Raw genomic sequence first — 17,035 nt, 5'->3', positions numbered from 1 at the left:
TTGGAAGAAAATGATTGTTTATTCATTCAATCGTATCAATATTCATACTTCAACTAAACAGAAAGAAATGACATAGAAACAACAGAAGTATCGTGTTAGTACAAATCTGGTTCTTAAATACAAAAACAAGCTGCAAATAACATTTTGGCAGTGTAGAAATATGTCACCCAGACAAGCAATTTCTGAAAAAATAATAAAATCGTGCGTATATGATTTGTATCTGTCCAAGTGATTACAGAATGACATACAATATGTACACAATGCACAGCAAGAAAGAAAAGGATTACTGTACTGTATATGTATATATATATATATTCTTTACATTTAATATTTAATATGAACATTAGAAATCATGCACAACGTCACCTCCCTTGCAAGCCCTGTACAATCCACTTGAAGGTATATTTACATATTTCAACAAAAATATTCTACAAGTCATCATATCATAACAATAAAAAGAAAGTCAAACTTGATGCAAGTTAAGAAAAAAAAGAAACCTTGATCGCATATAAAAGGCAGTCAAGAAGTGTCGTTAGTACAAGTCAACACATTATCATGATTGGAGAAAATGCATAAAACGTGTGGATGCGGCGTACGTTCCGATTACCTAACCATGATGGTGTTGATTTGATTTGATTTTTTTTTTTTTAATGTGGTCCAGTAAAGTTAATCAAATGAAGCCAAGAATGCTTACCTCCTACAAGGAAAAACTTAATTTTGAAATATGTATTTTGCTTAGGTTTGTTTGTGTTCTAGCAGGATTATGCAAAAAAAAAAAAAAGCCTACAATGACAATAAATTTCACAGCACCAAAGACAGAAACGCTCCCTAACTGTCAATGCGTTAACAGGATTCTGCAAAAATATATAGGATTTTTTTTATTTTTAAGGAAAAAAACCCCTACTACTACTATAGAAAAAGCTTCAATCTGCACGTTCATCCAAATTTTATACAAGCAAAAAATAAATACCCACATAAGGGTGGAAACCTGCAGGCCATGACAGCAGCCAAAGGAACTGTTATTAAAAGCCCCCCGTAAAAAAAGAAAAAGAAAAAAAACTTTCTCTGATTGCAACCGGACCATTGTGGTGGTCTTAGAAGACGTTTCGCCCCTCATGCAAACAGACTCCATCAGATTATGCAACAAGGCTTAGTCAGAACATCACCTAGCCTGGTGTCCTAACATGTTTTGTCATAAATGTAATGCGGCCCTCAGCATGACGAAAAGGCACTAGTACGCCAATAAGTTCAGGCGCACTTGGGGTGGAGGTGGGCAGGTTTTAGGTGGTCACATAACATGTCATGCAACGGGTCATGATGAAGAACAGTACTGTGGAAAAGTCTCAGGTCACCACTAGCTTTGTCGTTTTTTTTACCAGCATACAGCATGGGCGTCCATTTTTAGTTAGCAGGCTACTTCCTGGTTCTTGAGGGATGGCGAATAAACAGTACCATTATGGTTCTAGCAAAAGTAAAATAAGAATAAGAATTATTTTTATTTCAGACCTATCTCTCTACTCCCACAGCTGTCTAAAATATTGGAAAAATTGTATGCGACAAGATTAAATCAATTCATAGATAGTATACAATTTTAAGTAACGGCCAATATGGGTTTCACTCCAATCACTCACCTACCATGGCATTAAAAAACAACAACTATTGTCTTGTGGTTTTGCACTTCATGAAAGTAGCAAAAATATATTTGTACAAACGTTTTGTTTTTTTGCCTAGTCCTGGCTACAAACTAGCTAGCTAACTAAATGCAAGCTATGTCGTTAGCTCGCCAAACAGGTGTAATAATAGAAATGCTAACACTCCTTTATGAACTGGAAAATGGTGCCGCGCGCTAAATAACTTGCTAGCTAGCTAGCCAATAGCTTGCACGTGAGCTAACCTACCCAAAAACTATGTATGCTATTTTTGGGGGAGCAATATATCAATATGAATAGGATTGTAAATGACATTAATTAGTATACCCTTCCATTTACAAGAGTATTAATGAAGGTACGATGCTGATTTCGCCAAAAGAAGCTAGATCAAACCACAAATCTAAGAGTGGACTTTGACCTCTGCACAGGACTGTTACTGTGTAGACATTACGAATGGTGGGCCTTATGTTGTGCTGACTCATTTTTTGTTACAAGCTTCTGCTTGTGAAGAATAAGAAGCAAGATGTTTTAATAACGTTCGTAAACAATAGGCACCAGAGTAATTCTAGCTGGCAAAAAAAAAAACGATTGACTGCCGCTGACCTGAACTGAAATAATGCCGATGTTGATTTTCTTTAAAAGGAAATCTAAATGACTGCATTGGAATCTGTGGATGAGGAGGTGAATGTCGTGAATAGCTGTACAAAGATCGCAAGATGAAGTAGCCACTTCCAAAGGGGCAGACTGGAAAGCAAACCATACTGGTGAGATGTCGAAAGAGGGGATTGTTAATGGAAAGGCGTTCGGTTATCGCCTTCCTCAAAGCGTCTCCGTGACAACATGCGTGTCCTTTCTCCCGCTGTGGAATGTGAGGCTACACGAAGGAGTTCAAGGAGTTCATGGCGTGAATCGGGGACGGCGCCTCGGAGCTCTCAAGGCCCTCGGCAGTGACGGTGGTGTCCCGGCTGGCGCTCTTTCCGCTATACTGGCCGATAAACGAGCCGTCCTCGTTGAACTGGCCGTCTCCTCCTTCCCCGTAGTCTACTAAACTGTCGTCACTGTCGTCCCGCTTAACCGTCCCGCTTGATGGCGTGCGGCTCCCTTTTAACGGTTTATGGTCCTCATTGTCGCTGAGGGAGAGAATGACATGCAGGGCGTTAGCGGTGACAATGATGTGCCGGATGCAACTTCTTTTTTTTTTTTTAGACGGAGCATCCATAAGTCAGTATCCCAAAAAGTTTGAGAACGCCTGATTTAAATAAATTATAATCAGCATTACAGAGGTATTCTAAATTTTAACTTTTAACTTAACTTTTTTGAATCCATATATTATGGGTTTTAATAAGCTTTATTTAATTTTTTTTAATTGTATATGGTCCCTTGAAGAATACTGAATTTGACCGTGGTTAGCTCCATGTCTAAAAAAAAAAAAACAAAGAAAAAAAAGAGAAAAAAACATCTATGAGTGATTGGTTGGTTTCCATCAGGCAACAGGGGAATAGAGGTCAAGCAATGTCACACTGGTTGGATTCCCCTTGAAACCAAATCAGACATGAGGTGGTCGATGTGTTGTTGTTTTCTTGCAGCTTCACAGACACAAAAAGGCTGTGATGACAAACTCAACAATGACGTAAAAAAAAAAAAATGCAACCAAACACCGTCCATCCAAAAGCAAGCGTGATATTTTTCAACAAAGCGTGACATAATTTTCAAAGAAACTTAAACTCTTTTTCATGTACATGAGTTGAACGTCGATGAAACACAAGCATAAAGCCGCCATGATGCTGAGAGCTCAATTTGGACACGTCATGGGCAAAAGTATTGGGACACCTCAAAATGGAAGAACATGGACTTGGTCCATGAACTACCATTTAAGTGGTATTGATTTTTTTTTGCCTATATAATGTTATATTCCAACCTCAAGGCCACATAGAAGAGTGTGTGATTGTTATGCCTCACATACAGCTTTTTGAGGGATTTTATTTTCCATTATATTCATACAAGCACAGTCTCAAGAGTGATGGTATGCTCTATGTGAGCGTGTGATTCTCATGCCACATACACAGTTTTGAAAGGGATTGTTTTGACAACACCAGTGTGATTGTTATTCCACTCAATCACCCTTAAGAGTGATTTATTTATTTATCTTATTATACAAGCATACGACCAAAGACAGTTTCAAGAGGGATTGTTTTGGCTACATGAGTGTGTGATTGTTATGCACATATGCATACACACCTTTGAGAGGAATTGTTTTAGTCTAATAAAAATGTAAAGTCTAATTGTAATGCCAGACAAACAGCTTCTAGAGGTTTTTTTTTAAAATCATTACAAGCATACGACTTTTTTGTTTTGCCACACACATTTTCAAGAGGGATTGTTTTGACTATATGACACATACACAACTTTGTGAGGCATTGTTTTGACTTTATGAGAGTGTGATAGTTATGTCTGACAACCAGCTTAAAGAGGGCTTTTATTTAAATCATATGATTGTTATGCCACACACAGTCTCAACAGGGATTGTTCTGACCACAACAGTTTGTGATTGTATGTCATATACATAGCTTCGGCAGTTTTTATTTTTTTTACTTAACGAGTGTATTACTGTTAGCAGGAGTATATGTAACTGCTGTCACACATAGCTTTGTGTGATTGTTATGACGGTGTTTTGCCATGCAAACAGTAAAGCTTTGAGAGTGATTGATTTTACTATACGAGCATGTGATAGTTATGCTCGACAAAGACGTTTTTTTATTTTTTATTATACAAGTGTACGACTGTTAGGCGACAGAATTTTGACTACAAGAGTGTGATTGTTATGCCACATACAGCTTTGAGAATGATTGTTTTGACTAGATGAGCGTATGGCTGATAGGCAACAGGTAGCTGTTGTATGCTTCACAGAACCTTATCCCTGACTGTCGTCGGCAACGGGAGTGTATTTGTTGTTGCTCCAGTTCAGCGATGAGCCTTGTGTGATCCAGCTGCAGCTGTTACACTTGTTTTTTTCTCATTATTAATTACTCATGCTTGTTGTGGGAATTCTGTGCAATTCATCCTCTAACTGCAAAAATTGATTAAAATGCGTGTCAATACATTTGCCCAGAGAGTTGAATTACGCAAGGTCCACATTGCAGACAAGAGCGACACTCACTCCGTGTGTTCGAACACCATGAAGGCTTTATGAATTTGCAAATATTCAACTTGATGACTGACAGCCTGCAATGCATTTTTTTCAAGCAAGCTTTTTTTTTTTGGTTTATTCTTCTCTCCACAGTGACACCCACCCCACACAAACATACATATGAGATCGCCCTTACCTCTCCTAAGGCCGCACTGAGGGATTCCCCCGCACGTATTTGCATGTAAACATTGTCTAATGCAGAGAGCAAGCAGGTCTCTCGTGTGACTTATTGAGAAGCGAACACAGCATATATGGAATTGAGAGAGAGAAAAAAATGACTTTTTTTCTGAACCCATGCTTTGTAACATTTAGCCATGTTCAAATTTGTTACTGATTGATATAATAAGAGGAGATAAGGTGAAGTTATATAAGCAACCTGCTAGATTGGTCAAATTGGCTGTTTTTATACCTTTAGTTTATAATTCAAAGCAGCAAAAAGAAAGAAAGAAAACAAATAACATAAAATGCAAAATTACAGAAAAGACAAAAAGTTACAGAATACAGTAAGATAGTAACATTTTAAAGAAAAACGTTATCATACTGGATTACTATTAATTTAGTTGAATTTATGACTTCATCCCCTAAAGTTTTTTTTTTTATCAAAAGAAAAATTACACATCAACCAAAAATAATTGATTATCAATAATGTCATGGAAAATTTGTGCCACACTGAAAAAGCTGAAAAAGTATTAGACAACATTATAAGAAAAACAGTTCATTTTAAGAGACGAAAGTTGCATTATTACAAGAAAAATAACTTGAAAGTTGTAAAATTACATAATAACTCTTAAAATGACAACTTTCTGTCTCACAGTATTTAAATCTTTGAATTGGTTAATAATATTCAAATGACATATTGGCGGATTTCTAAAAATCCATCTTTCTTTGCATTATTTAGTATTTATATTTGGTTTGTGTCACTTCATAAAAAGAAAACAAAATAAGTATTGCTATTAAAAGTATGACTGCATCCTTACAAGATGCACTGTTTAAACCTATATCCATTTGTAGATGTCGACAAACAATCCATTTCAACACGTCATAAACTAATGCAGTCATGTTTTAATATCCTCATAAATGTATATCAGTTCTTCGCAACATGCATTCCACATATTATATCTATATATTTCCTTTACATATAGATATGCATGTTATATCTGTATTAATTCTATTCAACACATTTGGATATACATACAAAAAAGGAATATAAAGTACTTTAAAAAAAAATGCTTGGACCCCATCTTGTAGTTTGTACACACTACAGTAATAAAAAACATAAGAGCACATAGACAATGTACAGAAATCTTGCAAGTAAAGTGCTTCGTTCTGTGTGCAGCCTCCAATCGGGATGCTAACAGGCATAGCTTGATAACGATGAGCTTTGATCACTGTCTTGAGTAGCTTATTATTAATATGTTGCAAATGGAAAGAAACAGAACCCTTTCATCCTGAGAACCTGAAGAATCCCATCGAGCGAAAGAGTCCAACAAAGTGCCATCCATGGACGTCCCCCCAAAAATGTGCTTTCGGCTAATAAGGGAGGGGGACACTTCCTGTTGATCACTGTTAGTGGTAAGTGGTGAAAAGAGCTCCCGCCCGGCGAGAAAGAGTCGATGGGTTTAAACGGGCCTTTCGGGCTGCTGAGCCTTGAAAGCATTCTCACCTGTATTCCCCAAAAGTGCAGTCTTCGTCTTTCATGGGCTGGAATTCCGGGTCTGTGTGAGCGTCCTCCTTCTCTTTGACTGCACCCAAAACGGGAAGAGAAGTTAGCCAAAGTAAAACAGAGTCATTTTGCAACGGTATTCAGGGTCGAGCATCTAAATGTTATTTTTCCAACTAATCCAGTAGATTTTCGGGGGCCTCAAATTGCCCGGAAATTCGCCAATTTTGGCAAGTGCATATATCTTGGTGAAAATGTAAATATGTATGTGTTTTTAAAAACAATTCACTAAGTAGCACCCCCTGGAAAGTTTTAAAAAATTAGCCCCTGGTGCCAGTTTTATCAATGGACACAAATTTTGGTGGAAATGTATTTCATAAGAAGACGTACAAAAAAGTCTCAAGGACCCATTCCCAAAATTAAACAGGAAGTCAGCTATTATGGTTTGAAGCAGCCATTTGTCGCAAAATCCAGGCTTCCTATTTTGATGAACTTTTTGTTTTTATCTGTTCATTTCTCCTTTCGGACAATCATTGTGACAATTTTCAACATACAATTTTCACATACATAATTACACCCGAAAAGAAAAAGGGCTGACGGGATGAAGCCAAAGTTTATTAATTCCCGTCCCCAGAATGCATTAGGATGCAGATTATCAAGATGTTAATTTGTCAAATATCTAGTTGAGTAATTATCAAATTGTTGATTGATTCCATAAGTTCATCTTCCCAGTGGTATTTGTTAATCAAACGTTGATTAATTCCCCTTTCACCATTTGACATGAAAAAGGAACTAAAAACAGGCCTCCACAAGGTCATAAAGTGGTGCCCTGACCTGCGAGTTTAATCTATTGCATGATTTGGCTTGCAACTCAAAACACTTGTATCTCAAATCACTGCCATTAATTTGTTACAACCGGACAAAAATAAATACATAAATACATATATATATTACGATACAATACCTACCTTGTGGCAACAGGAAGTGCCATGAAAACTGCAAATGTCAAACTTAAATCAGAAGCATGTATCGTAGACACATAGGCGATGCTAAATTGCATAGCTTTTTTGCCTATGCCATCTAATGCTGGCAGAGCATGGCATCAAATTGTGATTTAATCGCTATAAAAATGGATATGAGGGTCACCTCTACCCGCTGGGTGGCTTTATCCCATGTAAAAAGAGCAATTCAGGGCTTATGTTGTGCATTCCTCACCTGGATATTTGCCTCCTTTGTTCCTCTGGATGAAGCAGATGATGAGGAGGATGAGGATGAGGAGGGCGATGGCACACATGAGGCCGATGAACCAACCCTGCGTGGCGATGTCCACCTGTCGACTTGCCACAGCTGAGCAGAGAAGGGAGGAGGAGGAGGAGCAAAGGAAAAGGACACTTTCACCTTATCAGTTTTGCACTGTACATTCTTCTTGACACACACACGCGCTGTTTTAGTTTCTACTTGCTCAGCAGTGGGTCACGTTTGGTTAACTTGCTCACCAATTTTATGATGGAGGAGTTAAAAATGTCCAGTGTTGGGAGAAAAGTAATGCGACAGCGTAGCGTTTTTGTTGTTGTAATTTAATAATAATAATAATAATAATAATATATTATTCTTAAATTTAATAAAAATAATATATTATTATACTTAATAATAATAATAGTAATTTTTAAACTTGACCAAACGTCTTTTCTAAACTTAGTATGTCTATAAATACGCTTCTGGCAACATAAACAATTTCCACACACTTTTTTTTTTTAAGGACACCCTGAATTATATTTTGGAGATAACTTACCCAACACTGAAAATGTCAAATATGTGAATGATGCAATGTTTTCACTTGTATCGCACACACAGACAATCACAAAAACACAAACAAACAACACACAAAGACCTCATCCACACACAAAAGTTTACTATAGGTGATATTTAGATATTAATGCAAACCACACACTATATAACTATATTAGCACTAAAACAAAATTAACAACTTCCTATAAACTACATACACAGCATGCCTGCCTGTGACCGCAACAATCCAATGCAAAAAAAGTGCAAAAGCTCGGGTGGGCCCAGGAATGCGCCTCACCTGGCACCGTCACCGTGAGCTCCTTGGAGCGGTGAGGCTCTTGGTCGGCGTGACCTTGGGCCACCAAGCGCACTCTATAGGAGACGCCCTCCTTCAGACCCCTGAGCATAAAGTTCTGAGAGCCGTTCACTGACTCTTTGCGCCACTCGTCTTCGCCTTCACCTGCAGGGGGGGACGGCGAACAACACAGCAAATGTGTGCGGGGTTGGAGACATCATGGAGGTTGTGACATGATGAGAATGTGCTGGTGGACTAGATAGAAACTACTTTCTGCTCATACTGTGTACACTTACAAGCCACTTTATTAGGTGTACTGGCAAAATATAATGACACCCTATACAAGAGCTGTATCCCCCCCAAAAATCCTGTTTTTACAATTCAACCATCTGGGTCTATGCTCACCATTTCTGTACACCTCACTTCGTTTTCCGCTACCATTTTAGGTGTGGAATTAAAAATGTAATGAAACTTCCCAAGAATGTGTGGATTTTTGTCTGAGGTTTAACTTTGATGCCAGACAGGGACGACCTGCTTAGTGAATAACTCAGGCAACCCAAGCCCAGTAAGGAGAAGGAGACAGATGGACAGTCATGTAACTTCAATGCCACTCAGGGACGACCTGCTTGGTGAATGCTTCAGGTAACCTAAACACAGTAAGGAGAAGGAGCCAGATGGACAGTCATGTAACTTTGATGCTATAAAGAGACAACCTGCTTAGTGAATAACTCAGGCAACCCAAGCCCAGTAAGGAGAAGGAGCCAGATGGACAGTCATGTAACTTCAATGCCACTCAGGGAGATTTGCTTAGTGAATGCTACAGGCAACCTAAGCCCAGTAAGGAGAAGGAGCCAGATGGACAGTCATGTAAAGACAAGCCCCTGCATGTCATGTTCCACTGACAAATTACGACGTGGCTGACAACAAGAAAACATACCAGAGCTGGAAATGGCTGGACTGAAAGACAGCACAAGATCAGGCCTTTTTTTTTTTTTTTATTAAAATATTAAAATAAAATATACAGTACTACAATATGAAATGCTACAAACAGCTCTTGGTATGAACATGAAATTAAATAAAAACAGAAATATTATTGTTTGAAATAATAAAATATAAATATAAAATGTCTCAAAAGATTGTGCAAGTGTACCTAATGTTGTGGCCAGCAAGTGTCGTTCTTCTGAGTCAGGGTTATGATGTGATGATTATGACAGGAGTTAAAGAGCCATACACAATTGTGTGGTTTCCGTCCACAATGCAGGTAAATAGATAGCCCTCCGATCCAAAATTCAATCAATTGGCTTAGCGCCACTGTGAAGACTACTACTAATCTACTAATCTATTCTTGTTTATCCAAAATAATCTCATGCCACCTCAGCTCCTAACAATGATGGTAATAAAAATTAATGACATTGCTTACTGTTCTCCACTATGTATTCTAAATAAATGTTTCTCTCCGGGCCCCAGTACTCCCAACTGATCAGGGTGCCGTCCTCTCCCCGGGAGGAGTTAACGCTGCCAAAAGGACTGGCCGCCGGCGCTGAACACACAAGAGAGAACATCTGTTGGCGGGTATGATGTGCTAAGGCGCTAATGGGGATGAAAGCGCTCAAGGCAACACAACCAGAGGATGAATGTACAAACACTAGGCAAGGGCCAAGGATGGGACGCAGTATTATTTCGGGGCAAACAAAAAAAGCCTATCCATGCTTGAAGGAGTCATACAGTAATAATAATTCCAATAATTCCTTGCAAGGCCACACAATACGACGTGCAAGATGGGGGGGATGGCGGGTGGGGTAATGTGCATGCCCGTATTCCGTGCATCACTATAAATACCGCTGCCTCCCGTGCCGACGTCATTGTCGAGATGAGTCATGAGAGCTCAGATACGATGGAGAAATAACAACAGGACATGGTGGGTCACAATCGATGTGGACATACGCACACTTTCAAACACATACACCGTTGGCAGGCTTGGTCACCTTTTGAAGAAATGCAACTGGATCACACTGTTTGTCATGCTGTTTGCTCAAATAACAATTGTACAACAATGACGACGACACTCGACACAACATGACGATGACACAATATTAAAAACACTCATACTGCAATTCTTTTAAATGACGTTTAATGGTTGCTTTCAAAATCTTGAATCATTATCATTTAAAATGAATATGAGATGTCTATTGAGCGGATTGTATATTATGTGTATTCTATGGTTTAATACTAAAGTAGAATCACAAATTACAAAATCGCAAATCCAGGTCAGATTTAAATGTTTAAGGATTTGTATTGTTTTGTTGATCATTTTTAAATTATTCTATTTAATTTTTCAAACATGATTATTATTTTTTTTGGTACTACTACTACTAATTTTATTTTTTTATTTTTTATTTTTTGTTTTATTTTTTTAAGAGCTCAGTATTGTTCATTCGGTAATGTCATCATCATTGCTCTATTTTTTTAATTTTTTTTTAATTATTTTGTATGTGCGTGCGTGCGTGCGTGCGTGCTTGCGTGCGTGCGTGCGTGCGTGCGAGTGTGTGTGTATTCGTTAGTTCACCAAAAACTTACTACTACTACTAATTTTAGTCCACCTCAATAAATTAGAATAGGGTAAGAAAATTCACAATTTCAGTTGCTCATTTTCACAGGAATAAAGGCTGTTAAATCCAATTTGTATTGTATTGTTTTGTCAATATTTTTTTTATTATTTGATTAGATTTTTTAAACATTTAAAAAAACATTTTTTTTAATTCATTTTAGTCCATCTCAATGAATTGGAATAGGGTAAAAAAAAAAATCATGTATTTCAGTAGCTAATTTTCACAAGAATGAAGGCTGTTAAATAAAATTCTTATTGTATTGTCAATAATTTTTTAATTATTCTATTTAATTTTTTAAAGATTGATTTATTTATTTTGTTATAAATTTTAGTCCATCTCAATAAATTTGAATAGAGTAAGAAAATGTATGCATTTCAGTAGCTCATTTTCAAAAGGTGAAACTTGAACATTGTGCACATTAAACACAGGAATGAAGGCTGTTAAATAAAATTATTGTTGTATTGTTTTGTTATTCAATTTCCTTTTTGAAACAATAACAAATAATAATATGAATTTTAGTCCATCTCAGTAAATTAGAATAGGGTAAGAAAATTCACGTACTGTATTTCAGTAGATAATTTTCACAGGAATGGTTGTTAAAAAATTTGTTTTATTGTGTCTTAAGTAATAAAGTACTCAAAATTCTTGAGATAATCAATTCTGAGATTACATGACTTATAAACTATAATGATCAAAATTATATAAAATAATGATAATAATATTTAACGTGTGCAGTGAATCTATGTATGGAATATGTGATTTTTATCGTATTCATTTTTGTCGTTACCTTTACGTCACTGATTGGCTGAGGGAAGTCACATGGTTCTATGGTTCTAAGTTGAGCAAATACAGTATGGTCTCTTGCTTCATAGAGGGCTTCCGTTTATTGTTTTATTTGACAGTAAAAAAAAAAATAATAATAATACCGTAACTTATGAATTAAAAACATCAATCCAGACATTTTTCTTGCTTACCTTCATCCACGATGGTAATGGCCTCCTGCGTAACGGCCGGGCCAGGCCCCGTGCGTGTTCTGGCATTCAAATAAAACTTGTATCGCGTGCTGTACTTGAGGTTGAGCAAAGTGACTGAGGTCTCATTGGCGGCAAGGGCCAGCTCCTCCTCTGGGCCCAGCTCATTGGAGTTATTGACTACGAGATGGCGGGATGGTTGGGAGGTAAGTTGAATAGAGGTGCGAGTGGGAGAAGGAGGAAGAAGAGGACGTAGATGGGATTGAAGTGTCAATGATGACAAGTGCGTAAAGTGTTTTGGAGCAAAAGGGGGTTCAGGTACAAGAGGCGGGAATGACAAAAGGTGATTTGTTAATTGGCGTAATCGAGCCTAATTCAACGGTGACTCTAGATTTATTCATCCTCTCTATTGCCTAACCCGAACAGGATGACAGTACAAGACACAAGACTGCAAACTACGTGACGTGAGACATTCATTGCTAAGAAAAAGACAAAGAAACGAGCTCACCTGGGTGGTATTTGAGGGTGTAGCCTGTCAGGAGTCCGTTGCGGTCACGAGGAGGATTCCACTCAAGGCTTAAAGAGTCCAAATTGGGGTTGGTGACCGTCAGCGAGGAAGGCGCTCCGGGCACTGTGGAAATGAATGACCGAGGCGCGCAATTGTCAGACAAAGAGCTCTGAAAGACCTCAAAGGGAGAATTAATCCGGCGTCACATTGTGGCCAAAGGTAGAATTCTGGTCAGTTGTTACGCCTTATGGTACTCTGAATAGTAAATCCTTGTTGGGACAGACAACTAGCGATATGGCACACGTTAGTTGCCATGACTACTTCTTGGATGGCGAATACTAACCCCCAGCATGTGACATCTTTAGCAAAGCGCTTCTAACGGAGACGATTATAAAGCATCAAGCCCACGATTCTAGCATGTACACAATCACGAGGGCACAGAAGAGTATTGTCGACCCTTCCCACCCTGGCCATGGCCTCTTTACCCTGCTCCCTTTCTGGGAGAAGGCTCCGTCTGCTCAAGGCGGTGAAAACCCCTCAGCGGCCAGGCTAATCACAAAAATTATTCCCCCAAAAATGTGACTTTTATTCCGATGGAAAAGCCGTTCTTGACGTTACGCAAATAATACAGAAAATTCCTTTTCTCACCTCCTTCGGGGGTCTCAAACTTCTGGTTGTGACTCGGGGGACCCTCTCCCTTGCCGTTATACACCCTGACGTTAAATGAATACAGACTGAAGGGGTGCAGGCCAGGCAGCTTTCCCTTGCTGTGGTTGCCGCTGAAGGTGAGGATCTGCTTCTCCGCGTGATGGGGGTTGTGTTTGTGCAGACTGCGCTCTCGCCAGTAATACACCTGCCGAAATGGGATGCTCAGTCGTCGGACTTATGCTGCTGGCGTTCCCGGGCTCATTACGCTGTACCTTGTAGCCTTTGAGGTATCCACATATTAGTTTTTGAGGCACGGGCTCCCAGTGGATTTCCGCCAGGGTGCTGTTCAACACGTACGCCTGCACAGATTCTGGAGCAGCGGCCGGCACTATCGTGAAGAAACAGAAGTACACCGTCAGTACTTTTTGGGAAAGGGATAAAGACGGCGGCCAAGCGCAAAATAGCGGAATAATTGAACCCACTGCCCTCGAGAGGTTTGTATTTGTGTATAGATGCCACAAGATAACGAATTAGCATAAAGCATCAACTACATGTAAGAATCATGAGGCCAGTGTTTTCAACACGTTTGTGAATAATGATGAAATTAATCTTCTAATGCTAATTGCTAATATAATTTTTTTCCTGATGCAAGAAGAGACTCTAATATTTCTTTTGGTAGGTTCCATGTTTTTATAGCAATAGAAAACAATATTCTGTGGGCCTTGCAAAACCAGCCAAAATCCGCTTCAGTGAAAATGGCTGGGAATGAATGAGTTAATAGTATTAACTAGCATGCTAGCCTAAAATACATTTTAGCTTAAGCTGACATGACGTCTCTCATGGGTAAACAAATATTTTCAATGTGTTTTATACATTTTATGTTTGCATTTTATTTTTGTTTTCAAATCTGTTTAAAATGTGTTTACTGCATGTAGGAGGGGTAGCACTATAAAAAAAAAATATTGATCTGCTCTCTTGCAGATTTTCAACAATAGCGAGTGGGTCTGGAACATAACATTTGAGCTAAACAAGATTTCACCATATACATATTTATTTGAGCAGCCACACTTTGCAGAGGTGAAAAGCACAGACTGGAGAAGGAGAAGTTGGACTTACGATCCTCTCCAGAGTGGCCCAAGGCAACGGCGGGCTCGGGCGCCGCGCCGTAGTCATTCACGGCCTGAACTTTGAGCTCGTACGGAACAAACGTGGGCGTCCCCGACACCAGGAAGTTGGAGTTATTGGCTAAGGTCGCCGTGACCCAATCTGTGTCCATATTCTTTTGTCTCCACATCACTAGGTAATGGAATCCTGGTCCGTTGGCCTGGAGACCTGAAAGTGGCTACGGGGAAAAGAGGTTCGAGATCAATGAAAGTTCACATAGGTGGTACCTTGACTCACGAGTGTTAGTCGCTCGTATCTCAAATCAATGTTCAAAGCAAAACAATTGACAGAGGGACAGCTGGAAACTAGAAAACTAGTAAGTTGGGCCACTCCAAGGCCAATGTACTACTTTCTAAAAACGTACCTTCCATGAGATGACAAGATTGTCGTGTTCTGTTCCAAAACCGTGTACATCTGTTGGATTCTCATCTGGAGCTTTTAGGGCGGAAAGATATCAGTTAACATTCAAATTCCCTGCAGGAAAGAACATTTCGCTCTGAGTTTGCAGTACCTGCAGGCTCGGTCTTATACATCTTGGAGGGGAAACTGGGCCGGCTGACGCCCATGGCATTGACTGCAAGGACTCTAAAAGTGTAGTGAACGTAGGGTGACAGCTTCAGGTGAGCTGTGGTTTTGGTACCGGGGACCTCGGTAAGGTTGTGCCAGTGGCCTCTATGGTGGTGGAGGGAGTCTTCATACTGGATCAAAAATTCTGTGTAAAAAAAAAATATGATCAAATATGTCTGGAATAGTTATTTTTCACAGATTCAAAAAAGAAGGCTTTTTATATTATATGGGCAAGTCAGAATTTAGATTGTTATATAATTGAGTGTGCCTTTAGTGTAGTACCACATTGTGCCACAACATACTGGGCAGCACTGAGACAAGCAATAAGAAGAGGCAGAGTAGGTCATCAATAAAGCTCCAGTAATAGTCGTGTTATGTTAGCATTAAGCTATAAGTTGCTTGTCGTCATCCAAATTATCAATCAGCTTTGAAGTGTAAATGTGTTTAAAAGCAGGTGGAAGCAGTAAAACTTAAAAAAAAATTGTTTAGCTTAACAATTTAAAATATATGACCTCTTGAACGGTGGTTCTAGATTGTAACAGACTGCTGCTGGATTATGTTTTAAAAATAGTACGTATAAATTGATTGTGAAATTGAGTAATGCTAATGTTTTGGTAATTTGCATAGCCTATTGGATAGCAAACCATAAAGTTAGCTCCTGGATCAAAAGCAGAGTTTAATATCTGATATAGGTGTCTGGCCGATACCCAGCTTTATTTCAAGATATCGCGGCAGCAGCTGATATCAGTTTGGCCATTTTACAATCAGGAACTAGAAATGAGAAGATATATTTAGAAAATAAAATTTTGAAGAAAATGCTATTTTGGGATATATAGGGCTTCCTTTAAATAAAAATATCGGTCATTATTTTTTTTGGGGGGTGAAATTTTATGTATGAAAAACACAAGTGGTATCGGTGCTTGGTATCGGTGACTACTCATGGAAAGCAGGAGTTCAGAACATTCAGCACCATAATCCCACGTACTCTCAATAGGACTGTTGTGCTCATCGCCAGGAATCCAGGTGAGTTGAACACTCCTCTTTTTGTGGTCCGTCAACTCCAGGTCGGTCGGCGGTTCGGGTCTCTCTGGGGGTTAGACGCGACACGAAACGCGTGAGTCAGCGGCAAAGACGGACGCCGCCGGGTTCATGCCACAAGAAGACACAAATGAAGACGTGGTCGTGCAAGCGGCTCCTCATGCATACAAATAGGCGGATGTCGAGCGTGAGCGATCACTCGGGATGAGCTGTTAACGCACAACGCAAATGACTGATGAGCGCATTTGACATGTGACTGCATCGCAAATCATCCTCTCCTCAAACGCAAACGGGCTTTCTCTTGACACAACGTATCATGCTAAACATTTATCCATCCATTTTATATAGCATTTGTCCTCATTAGCATAGCAGGTTTATTGGAGCCGGAGTTTTACCTCGGAGGTGACTTTGGGGCGAAAAGGCAAACAACCCTAGAGTCTTCAATGAACCGAACAACAATCATGCGTGTATCACTGTAACAAAAAAAAAATACTACTAATAATGAAAGAGTAATATTTACACTTGACAAAACCTAGTTACGTTTTTCACTCAGAAATTCTACAAGAAGATTTTGAGAACATTTTACCAGTTTATTTTTTGGAAAAACCTCAAGCGTTGAGAAACAAACTCATGACCTTCAGATTGGGAGACACTCTAGCACCTGAGCCATGCCACTCTTGCTGTTTGCCACTTTACTGCATTGCTGGTGTGTCCAAAATGAGACCAAAAACGGGTCTTAGTACAGAACAAGGATTCCGCCTGACACCATCAATATACTAATAACACCCAGCACTGGGGTAGGCAAGGTCGGTCCTGCATGTTTTTAATGTCTCCCTCCTCGAACACAGCTGAGAGGCTCCTGCAGAACGTAATTATGAGCTGATGATTTGAAACACCTGGGTTGGAGGCAGGAGACACCGAAAACACGCAGGACTGCGGCTCTCTAGAACC

At 39.2% G+C, this 17,035-nt stretch overlaps 1 protein-coding gene across 14 annotated transcripts in view; it reads right to left on the bottom strand.

Annotated features, from left to right (window-relative positions):
* The window catches only part of LOC147175547 (neuronal cell adhesion molecule-like), a 79,667-nt gene continuing 62,632 nt past the window's right edge, over positions 1 to 17,035 (bottom strand). For 7 of the 14 annotated variants that reach the window (XM_086072788.1, XM_086072790.1, XM_086072789.1 and 4 more), the window contains 14 exons: positions 16,032 to 16,133; positions 14,991 to 15,191; positions 14,844 to 14,914; positions 14,432 to 14,657; positions 13,588 to 13,703; positions 13,316 to 13,520; positions 12,668 to 12,790; positions 12,163 to 12,339; positions 10,419 to 10,463; positions 10,000 to 10,119; positions 8,583 to 8,744; positions 7,712 to 7,843; positions 6,500 to 6,578; positions 1 to 2,779 (listed from right to left, as the gene is read on the bottom strand). In XM_086072788.1, coding sequence (XP_085928914.1) covers positions 2,524 to 2,779; positions 6,500 to 6,578; positions 7,712 to 7,843; positions 8,583 to 8,744; positions 10,000 to 10,119; positions 10,419 to 10,463; positions 12,163 to 12,339; positions 12,668 to 12,790; positions 13,316 to 13,520; positions 13,588 to 13,703; positions 14,432 to 14,657; positions 14,844 to 14,914; positions 14,991 to 15,191; positions 16,032 to 16,133 — 2,015 coding nt within the window. In that variant the 3' untranslated portion in view covers positions 1 to 2,523. The remainder of the gene's footprint in view (positions 2,780 to 6,499; positions 6,579 to 7,711; positions 7,844 to 8,582; positions 8,745 to 9,999; positions 10,120 to 10,418; positions 10,464 to 12,162; positions 12,340 to 12,667; positions 12,791 to 13,315; positions 13,521 to 13,587; positions 13,704 to 14,431; positions 14,658 to 14,843; positions 14,915 to 14,990; positions 15,192 to 16,031; positions 16,134 to 17,035) is intronic. The other 7 variants (XM_086072798.1, XM_086072799.1, XM_086072801.1 and 4 more) reach the window with 3 other exon arrangements.

Source organism: Leptonotus elevatus, chromosome 4 (genome assembly GCF_054856555.1).
Source record: "Leptonotus elevatus isolate MCC_2025b chromosome 4, RoL_Lele_1.0, whole genome shotgun sequence".
Lineage (NCBI taxonomy): Eukaryota > Metazoa > Chordata > Actinopteri > Syngnathiformes > Syngnathidae > Leptonotus > Leptonotus elevatus.
The sequence above is the reverse complement of the archived record's forward strand: the minus strand, read 5'-3'. Positions and strand labels throughout refer to the sequence as shown.